This window comes from Callorhinus ursinus, unplaced genomic scaffold (genome assembly GCF_003265705.2).
Source record: "Callorhinus ursinus isolate GAN/ISIS: 27379988/994484 unplaced genomic scaffold, GSC_fseal_2.0 scaffold25, whole genome shotgun sequence".
Lineage (NCBI taxonomy): Eukaryota > Metazoa > Chordata > Mammalia > Carnivora > Otariidae > Callorhinus > Callorhinus ursinus.
Window position 1 is genome coordinate 30,321,378 of NW_027397087.1, and position 23,422 is coordinate 30,344,799.

At 54.6% G+C, this 23,422-nt stretch overlaps 1 protein-coding gene across 1 annotated transcript in view; it reads right to left on the minus strand.

Annotated features, from left to right (window-relative positions):
- The window catches only part of IGDCC3 (immunoglobulin superfamily DCC subclass member 3), a 40,309-nt gene that overhangs the window by 3,358 nt on the left and 13,529 nt on the right, over window positions 1–23,422 (minus strand). Inside the window, exons 3-9 of the mRNA XM_025884232.2 lie at window positions 4,821–4,965; window positions 4,383–4,513; window positions 3,809–3,946; window positions 2,360–2,518; window positions 1,037–1,202; window positions 502–749; window positions 156–320 (exon numbers count right to left, since the gene is read on the minus strand). Of these exons, the coding sequence (XP_025740017.2) occupies window positions 156–320; window positions 502–749; window positions 1,037–1,202; window positions 2,360–2,518; window positions 3,809–3,946; window positions 4,383–4,513; window positions 4,821–4,965 (1,152 nt within the window). The remainder of the gene's footprint in view (window positions 1–155; window positions 321–501; window positions 750–1,036; window positions 1,203–2,359; window positions 2,519–3,808; window positions 3,947–4,382; window positions 4,514–4,820; window positions 4,966–23,422) is intronic.

Genomic DNA, 23,422 nt, shown 5'->3' on the forward strand with positions numbered 1-23,422 from the left:
TTTACGTGAACTGGATGCCCCCTTCTCAAGTAGACCCAGACCCCACTCGGCCTCGGGGCCGGGCGCCCGGTGGGCTAGCATGGTGAACAGGTGCGCGTGCTGTTTTGCTCTAATTCCCGGACTGTCTGGTAGCGCACTCTGTACCCAGGCCTCACCTTCGCCCAGGGTGCTGGCCAGCACAGGGGCAGAGGCTGAGCTGGCCCCCCTCGGCGTGTAGGCCTTGATGTAGAAGCTGTAGGCAGTGGAGGGTTCGAGGTCGCTCACCAGGTGCTGAAAGGTGCTCTTGCTGACTGCCTCCTGGTACTCCAGCTCCGGAGGGTCTAGGGAGGTGAAGGGGAGGGCAGGGCAGCGTAAGGGATTCGAGGGAGTCCCACCAGCGCTGGTGAAATGAGGGCGTGCAGGGGGGGGACAAGGGAGGGAAGGGGTTGGGTTAGGACACTCAGGATTGAAAGGGATGAGAAACAGTGAATAAAAAGAAGGGGCTACGGAGCCCCCACTCACCAGCAGCCTTCCTGATGTGCAGGACATAGCCAATAATCTCCTTGGTGTTGACCAGGGGTTCATTCCAGGACACGCGGACCTCAGTGGATGACACAGAGACTGCCTGCACATTGAGGGGGGGGCCAGGAAGACCCTCAGCCCATAGCACGGTCAGCCTGGCACTGGCCTGGGAGGATCCAGCACTGTTCTCGGCCACGCACTGGTAGATGGCCTCGTCTTCAGGACCGATCCCAGAAATTGTCAGGGTGCTGTAGGGGGAGGGAGAGCCTCAGATCGCCGCCTCCTCCCAGAGTATCCCTGAAATTTGGCCAGATCACCCCGTTTGAGAGATGGAGAAACAGCCCCTCCAGCAGACACGACTTGTCTGAGGTCTCTCCGTAAGTCGGGGGCAGACCTGGAACTCAAACCCAAAGTCTCCGGATCCAATTTAGTGCTCTTTCCTGGCAGGAGGGGCGCAGCCCATTCAGGCCATCCATCCGGGCCCCCTTCCCTGCATCGTCCCCCGTCCCCACCCCAGCACACACCACACACGTGCCTGTTGTTGTTCTTGAGCCTGACGTGGCCTCCTGGCCCCAGCACCTGTCCGTTCTTCAACCATGTGACATGTGGGGGCGGCTCCCCCTGGGCTTGGCAGGTGAACATGGCTGTGGTCCCAGCTGGCCTGGAGATGGACTGGGGGTGCTGGACAAACTCGGCTGGGGCTGGGGTGGGGAGCAGAGAGAAGCCGTGAGGGGTAGGTGGACGGGCACGAGAAAGCTGTGAGTGAAGGGATGGGGGGTATGGGGACAAGGTGGGCTCGGGACGCACACATCCGCCCCTTAGAGAATCCTCCAGGTGGAGCCCACCCTCCACCCTGGCCCAGGCTTCAGGAGATGACAGCAGGCCTCAGCTCACTGGCCCCAGCGAGGCAGACCCAGGAGAGGACTCCATTTTAATGACTATTTAAAAGACTGACATTTGTATCCGAAAGCAATCAAGCTGAGCTCCCTGTTCAGGAAATTGTTAAATAAATAAATGTGCTAATAGGTTTGGCTGCACCTCGAAGGCGGTAATGACGGGGAGATGGATGAGCCCTCAGTACCAGCTCCCCTCGCCCCTACATTCAATTCCCCCCTCCTCCAATCCCAGGCCTCCAGCTTCCATTAACACCCGAGAAATGAAATGCTCCATCACTTTCATTTGGACAGATTAACGGCACATGGAATGCTAAACAAACAGGCATTTAAGTTCCTAATTCCCCTATCTCCCACCCCTTTCCCAGCTCCCTGGGAGGGAACCACCCCAGAAAGCCCCTGAGAATGGGATCCCAGCCCAGTTCCTGGGGACAGTTGAGCCCCAGTGCAGGAGGAGGGACAGAAGGACCTGATCAGCTGCAGAGGCTAACACCCGCGCCCCCCGCCGGACGCACTGGAGACCAGCTGTACATGTGCACGTGTGCGGGGCCGGAGCTGGGGTGTGAGTGAGAAGGAGAAACACCTGAGAGCATGCAGGCAGGTGTGAGCGTGCAGGTGCCACGTGTGTGTGAAGGAACACAGCACGTGGGGAGGAGGGCACGTGTGACGAACAGGGTTGGGGGAGGCAGCGGAGATTATAATAATGGGAATGACTGGGCATGGGCGGAGGGATGGCAAGGGCGCCCCGAGGGGCACGCAGGGGCCGATAACCGAGAATGCATTCTCCTTCTCGGCACATGCCTTCCTGGGGGAGAGCTGGGGGCTGCCTTTTGGCCTGGAGGCCCGGAGAGGGGCAAGGGCCAGGGTTAGGAGTCCAGGGCCCTGAGCTTTGGGTCAGGGCTGGTGATGAAGCCAGGAAGGAATCGGGCAGGAGAAGAGGGCTGCGGGCCTGGGGAGCTCCATACCTTGCACCACCAGCCGGCCCTGCGCTGTTCTCCTCACCCGGGTGCCTGGCCTGTTGGCCGCGCAGACATAGACGCCGGAGTGCTGGACCGTCACGTCTGAGATGATAAGATTTCCAGTGCCCAGCACCTGGATGCCCTCCACCCCAATGGGGCGGCCATCTGAGGAGGTAGGGGAGGGGTAGGAGTATGGAAGAGGGCAAGTGAGGAATGGTCCAGGGGACCCCAATCTTTCACTCTGCACCCTTCCTCCCAAGCATCAGGGCCTTGCGGAAGCAGCAGGACCAGCACTGCAAACTTGCCTATTAGCAGAGACCTGGGCTCTAATTCTAGCATTTTTACCGATTCACTGGCAACCTTCAAGTCCCTTCCGCTCAGGAAAGTAAAGGGTTCGGATTAGATGGGCGTTTCCCAGCCTGGTTTGTCTCTCTTGAAAAAAGTCCATGCTCAAATTTTCATTCCACTTGTGGACTGTCACATTGCCCTTTTAATACAAAGGCTCTGAGAAGTCCCGCAGCAAAGGGACCTGGTTAAACCTGTTTTCCAAAGTTGTTAGACGTTAGACCACCAAGCCATTCTTTCCTCCCTGCAGATCACGCTTTGGGAAATGTTGGACCAGATGGTCCTTGCAGTGCCTATGGGCTCCTCCTAATGGTGAGGCCACTCTTTCCAGCCTCTCCCAGGGACTGGGCCCTCCCCCCACCCCAGGATCAGATTAGCACAGTCAGAATGCAAGGAGACAGCTCCCCATTCAGTCGCTGAAGTGGTGAAATCTACTCCATTATCCTGCCTGCTGCCCCCTCCTTCCCTGATCACTCAGCTGCTACAATGTGGCACAGTCTCCTTGTGAATGCGACCCCACCCCAGCCCCTCCAGACTCTCCTTCCCCTAGTGACCTTTCCGCTCAGACAATGTGGGCCCATCTGCACCCTTTCACTTCTCTTCTTCAGCTGCCTAGGGATTTAGGCTGGGGATTTAGGGGGCCAGGCTAGAGACTGGGGGGCCCACAGATAGGGTGTGACAACTGGCTGAGATTTTGAGGGGTTTGGAGTGGCACTGCCGGGGAGTATAGCCAGGGTGCCGAGGGCAGGGACACGCAGGAGGGAAAAGAACCTGGGGGAAGGAAAGCTGCCGCGGGGGTGGGGAGGGGTGGGGTGGGTGGTTCCTGGAGAGCCTGATGCCAGCAAGGCAGGACTGCCGGGACTGGATGAGGTAACCCAGGGAGCTAAGCCACCCGTGCAGGGGGAGGGAGAATGTAGTGGGCAGACCGACCTCCCCAGTCCTGCCAAGCAGAGGGAAACTTACCCCCTCCATAAGGCCCCAGAGAGCACCGACCCCCATGGAGAACAAACAGGATTCAAAGTCCCCCCCCCCAACAGCTGGGTGATGAGACCGCCCTCCCAGGAGGTGGGACAGGGGTGGGAGAGGCAGGGGCTGTAGGATGAGGCTCACCCAGGCGGCTCCAGGACACAATGGGGCGCGGGTTGCCCGTGGCGACACACTCAAGCACTGCGGTCTGGTGCACCGTCAGGGTGAGGTTCTCAGGCCCCACGAGAATCACTGGCTCCTTGTAGGCCCCAGAGCCCGAGCCTGGGAGGAAGAGGCCATGTTTTTTCACTTGAGCTGTGACCCTTCCCACCTCATCCCACCCACAACCCAGGACATGGGGAGTGGGGAACGAAATTCAGCCCAGAAACCAGGTCCTGTAAGGCAGAGAGGAGCTGCTAGGGGCGCCAGGGCCTTGCACACCTCCATCCCGTAGCTCCCAGCCTTGCGGGGGCCCTCTAGCAATGGGAGAGCCCCAGGGGTAAGCAGAGGATGGGCTTCCCTGGGGAGAGCTGAGCCAAAGAGTGGGCCTCTGAACCCTCACCACAAGGAGCACAGAGCTGTGAGCTTAGAAGGTGCCCTACGTTGTGCACTTGGCTGACAAGTCTCCAGGGCTCAGTTGAACAGGGATTGGTCTGAGGGTGAGGAGAAGTCAGGGGGCTGGTTAGGGGCAGAACCAGTCAGAGCAAAAAACCCTCACCTGACACGGTGAGCCTGGCCCCGTGGCTGACCCGGACACTGGCAATATTCGAGGCCACACAGTGGAAGACACCACTGTCCTCAGCCCGAAGTCCTGTGATCTGCAAGACCCCCTTGGGCAGCAATGTATACCTGTTTTGGGGGGGGAGCAGAGCTGACTGCCAGCACAACCACGGGCACCATCAGCCATAGGGACACTGACGTCACACAGACACAGCCAGGTCCCAAAGTCAGCATCGTCATCACAGACCCACACTAGGACTCTCACAATTACAGCCTTGACAATGATCACACACAGTCCTCACGGATAAATCCACCAGCCTCAGATCTGGGCCCTGCCAGCCACACGGACACTTAATCTCAACACAGCTGCAGAAGCACCACCCTGGAGGCTGCCCACCTCCCCGTCTTCCCTCCAGCTTTCCCACGCGTGGCTCACCGCTCATCGTCCGTGTCAATGGGGACTCTGTTCTTCTCCCACGTGATCAGGGGTTTGGGAAGCCCATGGATTTGGCACTGGAAGCGGGCCACACCGCCCTCCTCTCCCACAGCGGCCTGGGGATGCACGTGGAAGTCCGACATGGCTGGTGAAAAATAGGGATGTGTGTATGGAAGAGGCACACTGCTGAGGTGTGAGGGGGAGGAGGGGTGGGGTGTCACAGTCCCATGTCCTGGAGCCCCGGACCTCACCCGCCCTGGGGGCTGCAAGTTTTCCTGGAGCTGGCAGATGCAGGGCAAAGGCTTGGGGGGGACACACCATCACTGACCCTGCCTCCCACCGTAAGAAGCATCTCCCCCTAAGGGGTGGTATATGGCTGGGACATGCTGAGAAAGGTCTGGACAAAGTCTTGGACAGCAAGCCTCTAACAAGGAGATCTTGGGCTGGTGATCCACAAAGGCCCTACTCCCACCGTTTCTGCTGCTTTCAGATGCAGCTGTATAAACTCCCCCGAAGGCATCGCAGGCCTGAGTAGTACGCCGCCTGGTTTACAGATTAGGAAGCAGAGGTCCCGAGAGGGAAAGCGGTTAGTCTGGTGGCGCCCAGCAGAGACACCAGTCCTTAGACCCTGCTTACCAGCGCCCGGCAGCCTTTTTTATTTTTTGCCTTTCCTCAGTTCCCCCGTCCCCAGTTCTGCAGCGTCTCGATGCACCCCGAGAGGGTGGTATATCCATCCAAGGTGACAAGCCTCTCAGAAGACTGTCAGACCTACAATCTACATTTCAATGTGTCATAAATATTCAGGGACCCCCTCCCCACCTTTTGGGGATCTGAACTGCTTGAACTCTGGTCTGAAGAGGCAGGGCCAGAGGGGCTATAGTGCCCCCCCACACACCCCATTTTAGGCTGGTTAAGTGTCCCTACCCACCCTCATTCCCACCCATCCCCAACACCCCCCACCCCCGTGAGCCCAGGGAAGGTGCCCCTCCCATGCAGGTTCCCAGCTTCAGCACGGGGGGGGGGAGCGGGGGGGCTGCGATTTCATTAAAATCCACTTTGCTTCAAGTGCGGGAAGGCGGCTCACCATCTGTCCAGGCAGGCAGCCCCTCCCCTCGGGCACTCCATCAACTGGGACAGTTGTCCCCTCCCAGAAGGAGCCCTCCCCCCACAGCAGCACGGGCACTGGAGCTCGCCCTTGCTCCTGCCCCTGGCTCCCTGGTGTGGGTGGGCACACCCCATCTCAGGCCCCCTTAGCCCCCTGGCTCGTTCTGGACTCCAGGGCAGCCCCAGAAGGCAGAGCCTTTGTCCCTTCTTCTCAGAGTCTCTGGGGGCTGGCTCTTTTGTGGCGCATTCTCCATCTCATTTGCATGTGGTTCATTAAATATAAACATGCATAAAAATCCCCCGCCCTGCCTCCTCCTCTTTCAGGGCCTCCTGGGAGTGCAGCTGATGGGTGTGAGCAGCTCCTTGCACATGTGTGCGGGGCTGTGTTTTCTGGGAGGATGTGGCTGTCTCCATCTATGTGGTCTGCGTATCTACGGCTGGATGTGAATGGGGGTTTGTAGGTCTCAGCTCCCCCCCGCTAGTCTGATTATCTGTACAGATAATCAGTGGGCCTGGGTGGCCCCACCTAGGTAGAGCCTTTATAAGGCATACCTTGGGGGCCCTCGTGAGCAGGACGTGGGGGCAAGTACCCCAGCTGGTGGCCCCATCAGGCTTGGTGAGAGGATCCCCAGAGAGCACTGTGAGGTCAGCCTGCCCCTGTCTCAGGCCAAAGGCTGTGTTTGGCCAAGGACCTGCAGGTCAGCCCAGGGGCTTGCGAGAGGGGGCCAAGGCCCTGCTGGGTCCCCTCTACCACCTCCGGGCCTCAGCCTCCAGGAGGGCAGGGCTGGATGCGGGCCTAGGGAGTGGAGAGGGCACCCAGGCTCCCGGCTTGGCTGCCGGTACGCCCGGGGCTCTGCCCATTCGGGAGCTGGGGAGCGGCCTGCCCCCTCCCCACTCCAGCCGGAGAAGAGCTCGCAGCTCCCCAGGGACCTGGGGCGGGGCCTGGTGGCTCTGCGGACTACAGATGCCGACTCAGTAAGGAGCGGACTCCTTTTGTGTTTCTAGCCCCAGCCTGGGCTCCCTGGGGGCGCCTGGAGCGAGGGTAGCTGGCCTGAGGAGAGTGCTAGGGGTAGAGCTGCTTCCTCGCAGGGAGTTGGGGATGGAGAAAGCCTGGCCTCTACCGTCTCACCCCCTCCGCCTCCCCCCAAAAGCAAACAAGGACGACAGCACGGGTTGAATGTGTGCCAGAGGGTAGTGATCAAGCAGGCAGTGGTCACAGGTAAGAAGCCGGCCTGCTGTACTTCACACAGTGGACAACAGGATTCCTAAGTGGCCCCTGAGATGCAGCTGAGCCCCTCTGCCCAGGGCTCTCCACACTTCCCTTCCACCAGAGCGGCCCCTCTATCAGCTCTGTGCGACTGCAGTTCTCCCAAACATGGCATTCGAGGGGCAGCTTGGCCTTTAAAAGTACTTGAAAACCACTCCATCTGAAAGCCAACCCCTTCATTTTCTGAAGGGGGCACTGAGGCCCAGGCCCTCTGCAGGGGTCCCTTAGCTCTCCAGCAACTTTGTCACGTTGTCACTCTCCAACGGCAGGTAACCCCAGAGTGGACTGCATGTCAGACCAGCCTCTTCCCACGGGGTTGGGAGTTGGCACCACGTTGCCGGCTGAGGGAAGAGGAGCTTCAGAGAGAGCGCCTCAGCCCCCACCCGTCGGAGCCCAGCCAGCTGCAGGTGTGGCCCAGGGAAGGTGGGTGCAGTAGGAGGGGGTGGTCTTCTTTATCTGAGGCTCCTTCCTGCCTCCCCTTCCTCACACCCCCTACCCAGCGCTTCGGTCGGCCCTAGCTGTTCGTTAGATGTCTGAGGGGGGCTGCCGCGAGGCCTGGCGTAGGCAGCGTCCTCGGACACCAGCCCGCTCATCTGTAAATGAAGGGGAGCAGGTACTCCCCAGGGCCCTTCCAGCTAGGACTCCCACTGCCTCCATAAACAGGCCCTTGTCCACATCCACAGTCTTGCATTCACTCCTCTCGTTCACAAGCAACTTTTTTTTTTTTCTTTAGGAAGTGGGAGAAAGATTCTAGGGGCCACTCAGGGCTCCTCCCATCTCTCTGGGACCGGTTTGGTTCACAAGTTTGTTTTTGCCCTGGCTGGTGCTAGCAGGCCACAGAGTCAGAGGGAAGGCGTCCTTCACCATGTCTCTCCGGGGAGAGGATTTCTGGGCAACCATGGGCATGTGGGCCTGAGGACAGGACCTCTGAGCATGCTGAGCCCCGAACCAGTCATCCTGGAGCCATGGCGCGATCGGTAATGGAACGCCCAGGTTACCGGTGTAGCTGGAGACACCGTCTGTGGCCGCTGTTGGTAGTGTTGGGTCCGTGGCTGGTGTTATGTGAAGGTGGTGCTGTGCCTTGTGGCCGTTGATACTTTTGGTTAGGCAGGGACTGTTTTGGGTCCCTCACTCCAGGCCAGGTGACGGGAGGGGGTAATGGGCAGTGGTTGGGAGCCCTTCCGGTGTGAGGGCTAGAGAGAGTGACAGGGAGGACAAAGGCCTGCTTGGGGGCCACTGCAGAGAAAGCCCTCTGTCCCCCAGCCGTCTGGGAAGGACTCTCCCAGTCCCTCCCTGCCCCACCACGGGTACAGCCAGGCAGTGGAGCAAGATGGGCAGAGAGAGCCCAGCAACCCACGGGGATGGAAGGGAGCAGAAACAGGCAGGAAACAACTCCTGGACACCCCCTATAAATCACCCAAGGGGAGCGGGGGGGTCTCCTGAGAGCCAGATCTAGACCAGCTCACAGAGGGGAGGGAGGACTTGCCTCCTGGTCCAGGACCTCTGGCGAGGTCAGGTCTGGATCTGATTAGACAGGCTCCAGGGGGACGCTGGGGGGCAGGGAAAGGTCGAGGCAGAGTGCTGGGAAGGAAGCTGGCAGCAACCCCCAAGCCCAGCCTCCCGCTCTCTGACTATAATCCGACGTATGATGACAAAAAGATCAGCGGGCATGTTAGGATGGAGAGTTCAAAACACAGCCTTTGCAGAAGCTGGTGGCACTGGGGGTCCGAGACATCAACTGCCCCCCCCCCCCCCCCCCACCCACCCAGGCAGCTGGTACATGAGGAACAACCACAAACGACAGACTCCTCCAAAGGCCACCAAGGCAACCCCCTCCTTGTATCCATTCCCACCAAGGATCAGGGACACCCTGGATGCCTAGCCCTTCCTCAGGCAGCTGAGATGATTGTAGTGTTTTTCTTTACACCGTAGACAAGGCTGAATCTCCTCTGCTTCTACCCACTCCCCCTAACCGTCCCCTCTAGAATCACATTTTCCAATATAGTAGCCTGCTATTAAGCACTTGAAATGTCGCTAGTCCAAACTGAGATGGCTGTAAGTGTAAAATACTCATTGGATTTCAAAGATTGAGTATAAAATAAAAAGACACTAAGCATTAGGGAAAGGCAAGTCAAAACCGTAATGAGATACTGCCTCACACCCATTAGGATAGCTTCAGTCAAAGCAAAAACAGAAACAAAAACAAAAAACAACAGAAGATAACACAAGCATATGGAGAAATTGGAACCCTTGTGTACTGTTGGTAGGAAAGGAAAATGGCGTAGCCGTTACGGAAAACAGTGTATGGCAGTTCTTCAAAAATTAAGTAATAGAATTAGCATATGATCCAGCAATTCCACCTCTCGGTATAGACCCGAAAGAATTAAAAGCAGGGTCTTAAAGAGCTATTTGTATACCTGTGTCCAGAGTGGCATTATTCCTAACAGCTGAAAGGCGGAAGCAGCCCAAGTGTCTGTCCCTCAGTGGGTGAGTGGATTAACCCCATGTGGTACACACATACAAGGGAATATTATTCCGCCTGAAAAAGGAAGGACATCTGACACATGCTACCACGTGGATAAATTTGAGGCCATCATGCTAAGTGAAATAAGCCAGACACAAAAGGACAAACACTGTATGATTCCACTTACATGAGGTACTTAGAATAGTCACACTCATAGAGACTGAAAGTAAAGGGGTGGCTGCCAAGGGCTGGGGGAATAGGGAAATGGAGTTTTACTTCTGGAAGGTGAATTCTGGAGATGGATGGTAGTGATGGTTCACACAATAACATGAAGGTACTTAATGCCACTGAACTGTACACTTAAAAATGGTTAAGACAGTAAATTTCAGGGGCGCCTGGGTGGTTCAGTCAGTTAGGCGTCCGACTCTTGATTTCGGCTCAGGTCGTGATCTCAGGGTGGTGAGACTGAGCCCTGCACTGGGCTCTGCGCTGGGCACGGAGCCTGCTTGAGATTCTCCCACTCCCTCTGCCCCTCCCTGCCTCTGCACACCCGCCCCCCAATGAGTGCACTCTCTAAAACTAAAAAAAAAAATTTTTTTAACTTAATACTTTAAAATTTAGTAAAATTTAAAAGTAAATTTTATGTGTATTTTACAACTTAAAAATTGGAAAAATAATTGTAACTGGTAGTAATAATTAATAATTTAAAATACTGGGGCACCTGGGTGGCTCAGTCATTAAGCATCTGCCTTTGGCTCGGGTCATGATCCCAGGGGCCTGGGATCGAGCCCCACCTCGGGCTCCCTGCTCACTGGGGAGCCTGCTTCTCCCTCTGCCTGCTGCTCCCCCTGCTTGTATACTCACTCTCTTTAAAGATAAAAATCTTTAAAAAATACTTTAAAATACTGATTACAAGTTCAAATACTATTTTATTACTATTTTTTTTTTTACTATTTTACTATTTTAAACTATTAACTATTTTACTATTTACTATTTTAAAGACTTGGTTCACAAAAATGCAAAAAACCTTATTAACAATTTTAAAATGATGATTATATTGGGGCACCTGGCTAGCTCACTTGATACAGCATGTGACTCTTCATCTTGAGGTTGTGAGTTCAAGGCCCATGTTGGGCATATAGATTACTTAAAAAAAATAAAAATAAAAGTAATGATTATATGTTGGAATAGTAGTTTAGATATATTAAGTTAAATAAAATTGATTATTAAAGATAACTTTGGCTGTTTCTTTTTTTTAACAAATGTGACTGACTCCTAGAAAATTTAAAATTAGCTATGTGGCTCATATTATATTTTCATTGGATAGTATTGCTCTAGAAGACAAACAATTTTGTTCTTCACACACAGCCCTTCAAATACTTGAGGTCTGGGTTGTTCCCTGAGAAACATCTTCGGAAGTGAAACACCTTTCACTCCTTCAGCCCCTTGTGATGTGAAATGATGTTCAGATGTCTTGAGCCCAGAGACCCTCCTCTAGCCAGGCTCTAGGTGGGCATGGCCCCCTTAGAGTAGGGCATCTAGAAATGGCCAGAGCCCCTTGGGGCTGGTCTGAGCCTTTTATCACCAGAGGACCTTGAGCAGATTTCAGCCATCAGCTGCAGTGAGTATCCCTGTGCTGTCCAATATGGTAGCCACTAGCCACATGTGGCCATTTAAAATTGCATCAAATTGAAAAATTCAATTCCTCTGACTTACCAGCTACCTTTCAAGCGCTTAAGAGCCACAAGTGGTACAATACGGGACATCACCAATAGAATACTTGCATCATCACAGAAAATTCTACTGGACAGTGCTGGTCTAAATCAAGACAAGGCCTCAGACCCCTAGCTGCCTTCTCTCTTGCCACCCCAGCTGAGAGCCCCCTTCCTCACGATCTTGAGCACTAGCCTAGCATTGCCCCTGCGGGAGCCCTCCGCTCTTGGTCACGTGGACTCAAATGGCTGACAAGGCCCACATTCGATCATACCCTAGGGCTAGCACACTGCGTGACAGAGAAGGCCTCACACAGCAAGAGTTTCAGCTCCTAGTGGGGAAATACTTGCTAAGAGCTTTTAGAGGTAGTAGGACAGTAAATGGTATGGGTTCTGGAGTCAAACAGAACTACATTCAAAACTCAACACCGCCACTCTTAGCTGTGTGACCTTGGGCAAGTTCCTTAATCTCTCAGAGCCTCTCCTCTCTCACGTATAACACAGGGAGGAAAACAGCTCATGTTGCTAAGCTGCCGTACTAGGGGACCCAATGAGATATACCTGTAAAGTGCTTAGCACATAGTAACTCCTTGCTAGTGATTGCTGAGGGAAATTGGTAGAATCTTGAGTTAAAGGGAGCTGAGAAGTTACAGAAGAGGACGGTGGGCTTGCGGGGAGAGGGAGTAAAAGCTGTCTTTTCCAAGGGGGTGGCCGTCTTCCCTCAGAGAGGCTAAGGCCCACAGAATTAGTGGTAGGACCTCAAGCCCTCTAGAGAAGTGAATAAAGACAGAATTTGCTAGGCCTGGATGGTGAGGGGGCACCCGTGCCAGGGGAGGGGGCAGCCAGGTATAAACCAAGCTCAGCTTCTTCTATCTCACTGCTGCCTGGGGCTTCACAGGGGCCCAGGCAAGCTGTCAGCTGGAAGAGGCCACTGGGTAATTGAGGCCTTGATTTCTCTAGTAAAATGTTTATGAAGCCCATAAACTCATGCCTTTATTGGCCAGGCTCATTCCCGGGGATGGATGTGGCTCTCTGAGGTGTAGTTAAAGCACCTGCTGAACTCAGGCACCCGAGGGCTCCTCTGGCCTCCACCCAGACCCACCAGGCAGAGTGACCCCTGGAGGGCAAGGAGGCCAGCCAAATCCCACCTCAAATGCTCTTTAAACTCCTCAAAGTACTTGTAAATGTCCTATCTCTAAACTTACATGGGAAGGAGGGAGGTGGTAGCAGAGAACCTTGAGTCCTGGGGATTTGCCACAACCCCCAAAGGGATCTTGGTCTTGTCCGCGGGGTTATCTGGCCCAGGCTCACCTTCCCCAGCACTCTGTCCCTGTCTCCTTACTAGCTCAGTCCCCACATTGCCCCTGACTTTCACTGTTAGGGAAGAACCACCACGTTGATTAGACATTGCCATTTGGGGTGGGGGAAAGCATGAACTTAGAAGACCTGCATTTACTTCTCTGAGCTTCCAAAGGGAAGTCTGAGAGTTGAATTCAGGTTCTGAATCCAAAGAGTATGTTTTTGGGGCCGGGGGCACTTCTGGGGTTGGGTGTTGGATGGGTGTGGGTGGACAGTGTCTGCTTACAAACAGCCCCAGAGGACTGCAATGTCTCACAGGCCATGCTCGGCTTTACTGATTCCTCTAGGCCTTTGCCTGGTGACCCTGCTCTGAGAAGCCTCTGGATCCCTTTGTCTGCCACCTCGCCTCCTCAAGCCCCTTACCCCCTGCCTCAGCCCCGAACCCCAGCCCCTCCCACTCCAACACCACCAGCTCACTACGCCCCCCCAGCCCCAATTCTAACACAAAAGGCAACTTTGTCTTTCAAGTCAGCAGCCATAAATCCACATCGCTCCCCTCCCTCCTGGCAGCCACCTCTGACAAATGGGGGCCTGGATGGGGAGAGGTAGGGAGCAGTGGGAGGCCAGCCTCAGCTTGGGAAAGTGCCTGCATCCAGCTGTTGGCCCGCTGTAGGGCTGGTGAGAGCATCGAACCTTTACGGGCCTGATCTTTGATTCCGAGGGACTGTAAGGCCCAAGGCACCGATGCAGGGGAGGCAATCTGGGCCTTCTCTGCACCTCTGCGCTGGGCGTTTACAACCCAAGGAGAATAAAATCTCTCAAAGTCCTGCTTGTAATGATTCTGCCCATAATTTGGGGGCTCCAGTTCTTCCTCCAGATCAAGCCATGAGCTCCTCCTCTGCACCCTCGAGTGGGGGAGAGTGTGCTGAGGGACACTCAGCGCAACTGCCTTACGTGGCCTGGGGGATGTGCCACTGGGCAGGGGTGCGGTGGTGGCCCCTTATACCTCCGGGGCTCAGGGAGCTTATGTGACACAGCCGGTGACTGATGTTAAGCACGCATTTGAACTTGGAGCGGTCTAGCTCCATGGCCGGTGCTCTATCCCTGCGTCAAGACTGGGGTGAGACAGGGTGGGCGCACGTATTCCAATGCTGGTCAGACAGGACTGAGGATACCTGCATACACTCTCACAGAGAAACACAGCATCCTAGACCCTGAAGAGCACCATGTGGACTCAAGGTCAGAGACATCCCACAGCATAGCAGGCTGCACCCAGGAAGGCACTCCCCCAGGGCTTGGAGGCAGGTTTCCCCGAGTGTAACTAATGCAGAGAAGCCCCATGATAAGACGGTGTTATCGCCCCACTAACGCTCCCTGAGCCCACACTTTTCCTAAGTTCTATGAACACAAGTGTATCAATAACCTGGATGCTCGGCCCAGGATAGCTCTTCCCTGAGCATTTCCAAATCAGCAATCCAGGACACCCAGCGGCAGGGAATGGAGAGGGTGGGGCCTGCAGGGCTACTCCCGTTGTCCGATGGGCCTTATAAAATAGAGGAGTAATCTATTTTCCTGGTTTGGGGCGGGAGGGCAAAGCACTGCGAAATACCAGTAGCTTCTGTGGGGTGAATGGCAGGGAGGAGGAAGTGCTCGAGGGGTAGTTGTGAGCCAGACTCAGTTCTTTTCGCAACTGGATGTATGATCTTGATAAAACCAAAGCCCCTCGCTGGGCCTGTTTCCTTCTCTGTAAAATGAGGGAGTTGAGGGGCGCCTGGGTGGCTCAGTTGTTCGTTAAGCGTCTGCCTTCGGCTCAGGTCATGATCCCGGGGTCCTGGGATCGAGCCCCGCATCTGGCTCCTTCCGCAGGAAGCCTGCTTCTCCCTCTCCCCCTCCCCCTGCTTGTGTTCCCTCTCTCGCTGTGTCTCTCTCTGTCGAAAAATAAATAAAGAATCTTTAAAATGAGGGAGTTGAGTTGGACAAGTTGTAAAGGCTCCTCCAGTGTCAGCCTTTGAGGTACATTTGCTTCCAAGCACGCCAGCCAGGGGTACAGGGTCAGGGGCTGGGGGCCGACTGGGGAATCCCTCTCTGCCTCAGACTTGAGAATGTCCAGGCCCAGCAGAGCCCCTTTCCACAGACTGCACGTCTCTGCCCGTGTCAGGGTCACCAATCTTCCTTGTGTAAACCTGCCCAGGCCCACAACATCCTTAACTTCCCGTCGTTCTGGTCAAGACACCGGATCTGTCTCACCTCCCGGAAGGGCGGCTGGTTAGGCGGCCCAGGCTGGAGCTATTAAGTAAATTGCTTTCACATGACCATGAGGACAACTCAACAAAAACAGATACTTCCCCCAAATTTCCAGAGTCATATATTAGGATTTGTAGGGACTAATACTTGCAGGGGTCAGGTAATGGACAGGGGACCTGGGATCATGCCTGCTTCTGTCACAGACACCCTATGTGGCCTTTCAGTTCCAACTTTGGTTTCCCCATCTGTAAAATGGAAGTGGGGCAGGATAGACAAGACCATCTCTAAGTTCCATAGCAACATTAAGATTCTAGGATAACACTGGGTAAAGTGGTCCCCTCTGCATCCAAGAAAGGACCCTCGCCTATTCTCAAACCTTGATCCGATGCTGCTTTTCTGCTTCACAGCTCTACAGAATCTCTGGTGGCTCAACACCAAACCACAGTAGATTAAGGCCTGCTGGTGCCCCACCCCAACAATATTCCAGAATAAGCCTTATCTGTTTGGGGGAAGAGGGAGTATATTCCATAAGAGGATTATAGAGTTTCTTGGTTGGTATGGGGCTGCCAACTCTTGGAAATAGACTTATTTGCCCTCTAGTTGTCAGAGGTCTCCCAAAGCCCTGAGAACCATCTTCCATAGAAGGTTTCAAAAGCTTTCCCATAAATTCAAAGGAGTCACCACACCCACCCCTAACCTCTCCCTCTCCCTCTCTTATTGATCATCATGCACTCGCTGCCCAAGCTATAAACAAACCAAAGGGTCACTGCCCCATCCTTCTCCCTGTCCCCCAACTGGTCCCCAAATCCTGGTGTGTTGTCTCGTTTGCATGCCATTGCCTTGACTTAGGCTCTTATTACTTTCCCCTCTCCAGCCTTCCCACTTGCAGTCCTCTCTCTCTCTTCCCCCATCCCAAAGCCGTAAGTATCTTTCTAACCATCCAATATGATCATTAAACACCTTTGGTGGTTCTCCATTGCCTTGAATCAAAGCACTCTCCTTGGGATGGCATTCAAGGTCTTCATTATTAGATCCTGTTTCATCTTCCTAGCCTCAAAAGCCAGCCAATTCTGCCTTCATGTGGTTTGTACTCAGACCATGTGAGACAGGTTTGCCTTTCTGGACATATTATAGATGCTTACACTTCTATTTCTTTACTTCTGCTGTCCCCTGTGCCTGGAACATTTTGCTCCTTTCTCTAGCAGCACCCCATCCTCCACATCTCCCAAGGAGGCAGAATTGTGCCTCTCTCCTTGTCCTTATCTGTATTAGAGTCCATTGTTCACACATAATCTACCTTCTAGCCTGAGTACCTTACTGGCAGGGAACAGTCTACCTTGAGTACCTAGAACAAACACTAGGTAAATAATAATTGCTCATAAATTGTTTCCTGAATGCTGACTTTAAAGGTCATATGGTTTGGGGGGGCCCTTCCCCAACATCCTCTCTTCCATGCAAGTCCCCACCCCACCACAATTCAATGTCTGGGGCAGGTAACTCCTCTACCGGAGTCTCAACTTCTGCAATGAAAATGAAGCAGTTAGATTGGGCCACCGTTCTCACACTTGGTTGTGTAGCAGAATAACTTAGGAGGCCGGCTAACAGTGCAGATTTCTGGACTCCACTGCCAGAGGTTCAGAGCCTTTGGTCAGGCGCGATGCTCAGGAATCTGTATCTCTATTAAAGCTCACCAGGGTGTCTCAAATGCACAGCCCGGATTGGGAATCCCTGGTCTGGCAGGTTCTTGAGAATCTGATCTTCCCTAAGGCTCCAGCATCCCATAAGAGCAGATTCTCAGCACAGCCTGCACCCCCTCCCCCCCCACCCCAAGCTTTGCTCGAGGCGGGCTGGTCCAGGCGGTGTGGACTGCGATGCCACGAGGCGCAGAGTGGGCGGCGGGCGGGCAGACCAGCGTGCGGGGGCCCCGGCACCGTCCCCGGGACGGCGGGCGGGGTCAGCGCCCCGAGCCTGGGGCCCTGAGAGCCGCTCTCTATGCGGCAGGAGTAAGTGGGACCATCTGCTCCTCTCCTCGGAGGTCAGCGCTTTGTGTCAAGCTCCCATCCCCCTCGCTCCTCCCCCGTCCCCCACTCCGTCCCCCCCCCCACCCCGTGCCCTCTGACTCCCGGGACTCGAAAGAAAGAAGCCCTCGAGGTCGTGATGAAAGTGGCAGTGTGATGGGGAGCGACCGCGGCCGCCGAGCTCGGGGCGCGGGCAGCCCCGGCCGGCGGCGGCGGGGAGCGCGGGCGGCGGGCGCAGGCCGGCCCGGGAGGAGCGCGGAGTCCCGCGCGCAGCGGCCCGGGGCCGGGCGGGCGGGCGGCTCCCGAGGGAGGCAGCGCCGGTTCCCACAGCCGGCCGGGCCGCCGGGCCCCTTTGAAGTGGCCGCAGCTGCACACCCCGACCCGCCGCTAATCCCCGCGGGGCGGGCGCCCTCGCCCCCCCGCATAGCGGTAGTGTCCGCGCTGAATGGCGCTGGCTAATTACCTCGCTCGCACCGCCGCGGGTGAATGAGAGAATCCGGCATTGTGCGCGGCGAATGGAGAAAATAAGACAGCCATTGTCCTCACACGCCAAACGAGGGTTTGATGTCGCTGGGGCGAGCGAGGCACCATTTCCCGCCGCTCCCTCCCCCCGGCGGCGCAAATTCCCCAGCTGGGCCCAGCCCCCGCGGCCCGGGGAAACTGAGGAAGCCCTGCGGGCGCAACCGCCCCGGGCTCCCTCCGGCCCCACCACCAGCGCCTCACCTGCCTTCTGTACCCGCAGGTTCTTCGGGCGCCGTCCTCGGCTCCGAAAACCAGGCTGCGCCCTGCGCTCACCAGCCTGATTAGATGTCGTTAGGAACACGTGAGACAATTGGCAAGGGAGCCGCAGTTTCCGCGGGTGGGTGCCCAGCTGTGTGCCACCAACCCACAGGCCTGGGGGAAGTTCGGGGGATGGCTGGGAGAGATGAGTACAGAAGGCCGAGGAGGAAGACCCGGGAATGAAGGGGAAGTGAGATGAGCTGTGGGGAGCCTGGACTGATGGGGGGACTGGCCTCCTCAGGGAGGAAGAGGGAAATGGTTGGAAAAGGGAGGTCTGAATTATAGAGGGTCAGGATGGGGTGCCCCAAGCACTGAGGCCACTGTTCTGATCCAGGGAGAGTGGTGGGCTGATGGGTAAGACTGCAGCTCAGCATCAGAAACCCTACTTGCCCCGGGGAATCTCCCCACACCTTTTAAGCCTAAGGATATAAGATAGCTCAGCTTAGAAATCAGAACGAAAGGAAATCACTGTGCAGATGGACAAGCTGATGAGCACACCCTTTATGCATTCAATAGATTCTGTGGGCTATACCAGGCTACCTTCTCCATCACCACCAAATAAGGTGTTGTGTGTGTGTGTGTGTGTGTGTGTGTGTTTTAAGGGGAAGGAGCAGGAGATTACATCCTTCGACATCAGGAAAGGTCTTATCTTTCTATCCCTGAGCCCTTAGCTCAGAGGCACGTAGGTAGAGGATAGATGCTCTTTGAGATCTGTTGATTTGAGAACTGAGCTACTTTAATATCCTTTTCCTGGAAGCACACACTTCCTAATCCCTTCTGATGGGCTCTTTGACTCTTTCTGCCTAAAGGAAGAATGTTATACGCATGTTCCAATGCCCTATCAGGCTTATCAAATGATAAAAGGGTCTGGTCTGTGGCTCTGATCCACAGTAGACTGTTGGGCTGCACCTGTAGCCCTTAGTTAGCACCACTGATTGGATGCATATCGTAGAGCTCTTTCTGAGGCTGCAATCTTTTCTAATGTTTGAGTGACCACAACTGGATTATAAACCCGTTATAGGCAACCCATAGCCAGACTCTTATAAACAGGACCAACCATCTACCTACCCGTTCACCCATTTATTTGAGAATAAAATTAAAGAATGGAAAACACTTGTTGAGCCAAAATTCTGCCTTGCTCTGACTGCCCAACCATAATTAATGGTAACAAGCACTAGCTGTTAACAGTGATACAGGAAAAGCATGCTTTTAAAGGAGAGGAAATTCTAGGTATAGCTCACTGTTTTTCTGACTCAATCCTGAATCAAGGTTTACTCTAACTGGTTCTACCCTCAGATGTGGTCATAATATTTTTCTTTATAATTCTCCTAAATCTTTATATCTTAGAGTCTCTCTCTTTTTTTTGCCTAAGGCTCGAGAACCTTAAGATTGCTAGGCATCACAGCACCTGCTGCTGGTGAACTACTCCCTGCTTCAGCCAATCTGCCTAGTTAGTTGATCTGCCTAGTTAATTGGTTTAGAGAACAATTAACTGCCTAGTTGATTGGTTTAGAGAACAACAAAACAAAAAGATAAAGCAGAGCTGCTGTGGATGGGGTAAATGTGGGAGGCCTGAAAGCCTCTCCAATCTGGTCTCCCTCTTTCCCCATCTCCAGCCCCTGTGCCCCCTCCACAGACACAGGGACTCTAAGGAATGATGCTTCAAGTTCCCTGATCTAGAGGGAAAAAGGATTTATCCAAGGAAACAAAAGATAGTTAGTAGCAGTTAACTAACTGGAATTAAAAACTTGAAAGAAAAAAAAAGTAGCAGATCAAAGATCATTCTAATGCTATACAGGCCTCCAGCTTCATTTCAAAAGACTGAAATGACCATTCAAACAGAAACTACAAATATAATTATTACTATATGTGTGCCTTTATGGTTTGCCCAGATTTCAGTCAGAGTGCCTGAATGTCTAATCCCCAGATAAATTATACTTTGGAAAACGATCCACTATTCGGAAACCAAGAGGAGCCTCCAGGCCCAAATTAGAGACTCAATACTTTTAACAGAAAAAGTGCTTTTAAAAGACGCCTATTTCTCTTAATATCTCTTCTTTCCCCAAACTGAACACCATAAGCAGGTTTTAAAAATGCTCCGTGGGTGAGAATTCCGACAGAAAGATAATGAGTATAATAATGATAGTGGGCTTTTCCCGCCTTATCCATTTCCCCAGCAACATGTGAATATTCACGGGAGGCTTTGTTATCATGGTTATGACTTTTTAAGATAACAGGAAGGCTGGCACGTACACGCAGGGATAGCGCTTGCAAAAGGGATCACAGGTAGCTGGAGGGCAGAGGGATGCTTGTTAGCATGGAAATGGGCCTGGCCTGGTAGCTCTTTTGGGGGTGAGGCCACTGTTCTGGCATTCTGGGACTTTCTCCAGCTTGCCTGGGAGGATGTCCCACCCCAAGGTGACTGAGTACCGGTAGCCACCTCTCCTGTGGTGGCAAGACCGAGGTCTGAACTTGTCAGGCCAAGCCCTTCCCACTCAGCCCTAAGGAGTAGCACCTGCAGCTCAGCCCAATCCCTCCCCTCCCTGAGGTGGCCATTCTTGGAAGTAGGATGTTTCAAGGAAGGGAACAGAATAGGGAGAGAGGGGAGCCCTTTAAGACCAGAAGAGGCTGGGATGGGAGACACAGGGTACAGTTAGATGCAGGACCACTCTCTGCTCCTGACAGTAGGGACTCAGAAGGTAGCTGATGAGAATGGTGTAGGGAAAACCACACCTGCAGGCCCTTGAGGAATAATTTCTGACTTAACGTTGCCCTTCTCCAACCCAGGCTGTGGAGCCCCAGAGGATAAGTAACCCCCAGCAGGCAAGAGGTATTCCTAGCCTCCCACTTCATGTACCCACAGCTCCCCATTCTTTCACCAACTCCAGGCCAAGCACTGTGCCCAGCACTGAGGATGCACAGAGGAGCTAGCCCCTCGCTTCAAAGAGGGACAAGCTACATACTCATTGTCCCAGAAAGGACCGTGTCCCCGGACTTGCCCCATCCCCAAAAAACAAAGCTGGGCATACAGCCCCATGAATGCTTCTTTAATTGATGTAATAAAAACTATATCGTTTTATTTCAGGAAAGCCTTGATCCCATCAACGTTACACTTACCGGCTTGCTTGCAATGACCTTGATTTTTGTCACAGTTTGATGGGAAAATGACTGATTTGAGAAGCAAAACCAGAAACACAGGAGAGCAGGAATATCAAATAGGCTCAATCGTCAGACTCATTCTAGATGATATTACTGGTGATCTGACATAATGGAATCAAGAATATTCTAATCCAATCTGCAAAGGAGACTAAATTAGGGCTTCTCTGAGGTGCTTGAGGTTTGAAATACAATTTTAAGAGACCTCAAAAAATTAGGGTGAAAGGACATTATTGCAGAAAGAAGGGGACATTCCAGATAAGCCAGGATGTAAGGGGAAAAACAATAACCCAAAAGGGGGGGGGTGAGGAAAAAAAACAAACCAGATGAGATGTGAAGATAGCAGAAAAAGATCCGAGAATTTTGTCACGAACCAAAGACTGGATTTCAATTCCCTAAGATCCTGGCTCTGAGTTAGAGCCCAAATCCCATTTTGCCAATCAGCATGTTGGAAAGCACACCAGACCCCTTCGGTCCCAGCTCTGTACATCCAGGACTTGGGGGCAAGTCCCTCTCTTCAGGGCCTGTTCCCACAGCAGGGATATGAGAAACATGGGCAGGAGGCTGAGGAACAGGGGAAAGTAGGGTGGGGGTCAATGAGCAAAGCCTGGAGAGCTCCTCCATTCCCCATTCCTGTCTGCCCTGGGGTGAGAATACCCCCAAGCACTGTCAGGGTGCCAAGCACCCATCCTGGTGTTCAAGTCTACCCTTCCATAAAGGCTCTGGGACCCTCTCTGCTTCCCTTCTCTCCTAGAGCTGGCCTGCTTAAAGATTTGCCCACAAACTTGGGTCTAGCTCTAGCCCGGGGTCTAGCTCTAGTCCCCGGCCTACACCCCAAGCCAAAGGGGAGGGGTGGGGGGGGACCTCCAGCCCTCAGCTCTCCCGCTCCACCTTCGTGCCCCAGACCAGTTCCAGGCTCCAGGTTGGTAGGGGCGAGTTCCCAAGTTCCCGGGTAAAACGTCCCTTCCCACCCTGGCCAGGGCAGCCCGGGGCGGGGGGGGGGCGTGGGTAGTGGCACCGAGTCCAGGAAGCGAGAACACGCACACACGTCCTCCCTCACACCCACACAGACACGTCGGGCACGGTGCCTCGGCAGCCAGCGACTGCGCGGCGCGGGGTTAATTGAATGCACATTGATTCTGCCGCCCGCCTGGCACGCCAGGCCCGGCCGGGGCGCGAGAGGCTGCAGCGCTCAGTCCCCGGGGTGGGTCGTGCCTCCGCCCGCGGCCGCTCGCGTGACACCTCGCTCGGCCCGGGGCGGGGAGCCGCTCCCTGCGCGCCGCCGGGCTTCGCGGGCGGCCGGGCTCCCGCTGCGCGCGCCTCCGGAAGGCCGCAGGGCCGGCCCGCAGTCCGGGGACTTGAGCGAGCCGCGTGCACCGCCGGCCGGCAGCGCGGGGGAGCAAAGGCGATGAGAACGACCCGGGAGCTTTTCTGCCAAACTTTGATCCTGACATTTAAAAAAGGAGGGGGCCGAGCCCAGCGCGCCAGGAGAGCCGGAGAGAGAGGGAGATGGAGGAGAGAGCTGGAGCGAGCCTGGAGAGGGGCGCGGAGGGGAAGGGTTGGGAGGAGGGACGCTGTGCAAGACAAAATCGAGTTGGTGTCTTCGAACCTTACAAGTGAGAAGGGACTTGAGGAATCTTTTAATCTGGTGCTTTTCACACTACCTCCACCTATGAGGAAACTGAGGCCACGGTGAACTGACGGGTCCAAAGTCACACAGGGGTGAGCTGAACATTTACACTGTAAAAGCTAGAGGTGGGCTCCCAGGAGGGCGCAGAAGTAAGTATGATGGTGTCTGAGTCAATCCAAGACCCTCAGTAGTGGTGTGGTCGCAGGAGGTGTCCTCTCCAAGCCAGTCCAAACCAGGCACCTCCAGTAGGGCCCTGGCTTCTGGTCTCTCCCTCCCTCCCAGCTTCCTGCCCTGCTGACACCAAAGCCCACTAAAGCCCCAATAAAGGGTGCCTCCTTTGGTGGCTAGGGGGTGGACGGTAGGCCCCAACACCCCACAAATGCCTGGATCCTACTCATTCTCTCTCCTTCAAAGACCAGGCAGGGCAGTGCTCCCTCCCATTTCCCACAAAGACAAACTGAGGCCCAGCAACTTTAAGGGGGCGGGCAGAAAGCTTGAACCCAGAGTGGATCCTCAGTGCAAGTCCATCTGCATCTTGCAATGACTACTGCTCCTTGAGAGTGTCAAGAGCAAGTAGAGTTTTATTACAGGTGGGGTCTGGGGATACATTCCAGGTTGTCCTTGATTTCTCCCCACAGAACTGTGCAGAGGCTTTGCACACACAATCCCAGGTGGGAAGGGGCTACGTTGGGAGGGGGGACATGGAGGCATACCCATGGCAGGCAGGGCCACAGGCCAGAGCACATGCCCGAGGAGTTATCAGCCTCCTCAAACCAAGAGCCTTCAGGCTGGGCAGGGGGGGCAGGAACCAGGGCTCACAGCAGAGGTCAGGTTGCCAGGGAGCAACTATGAGGAAGCACTGAGCACCCAGGGCTGCTGCTGGATCCCAAAGGATGGGTTTTGTGCTTCCCAGAAGTACAGGTCCCCT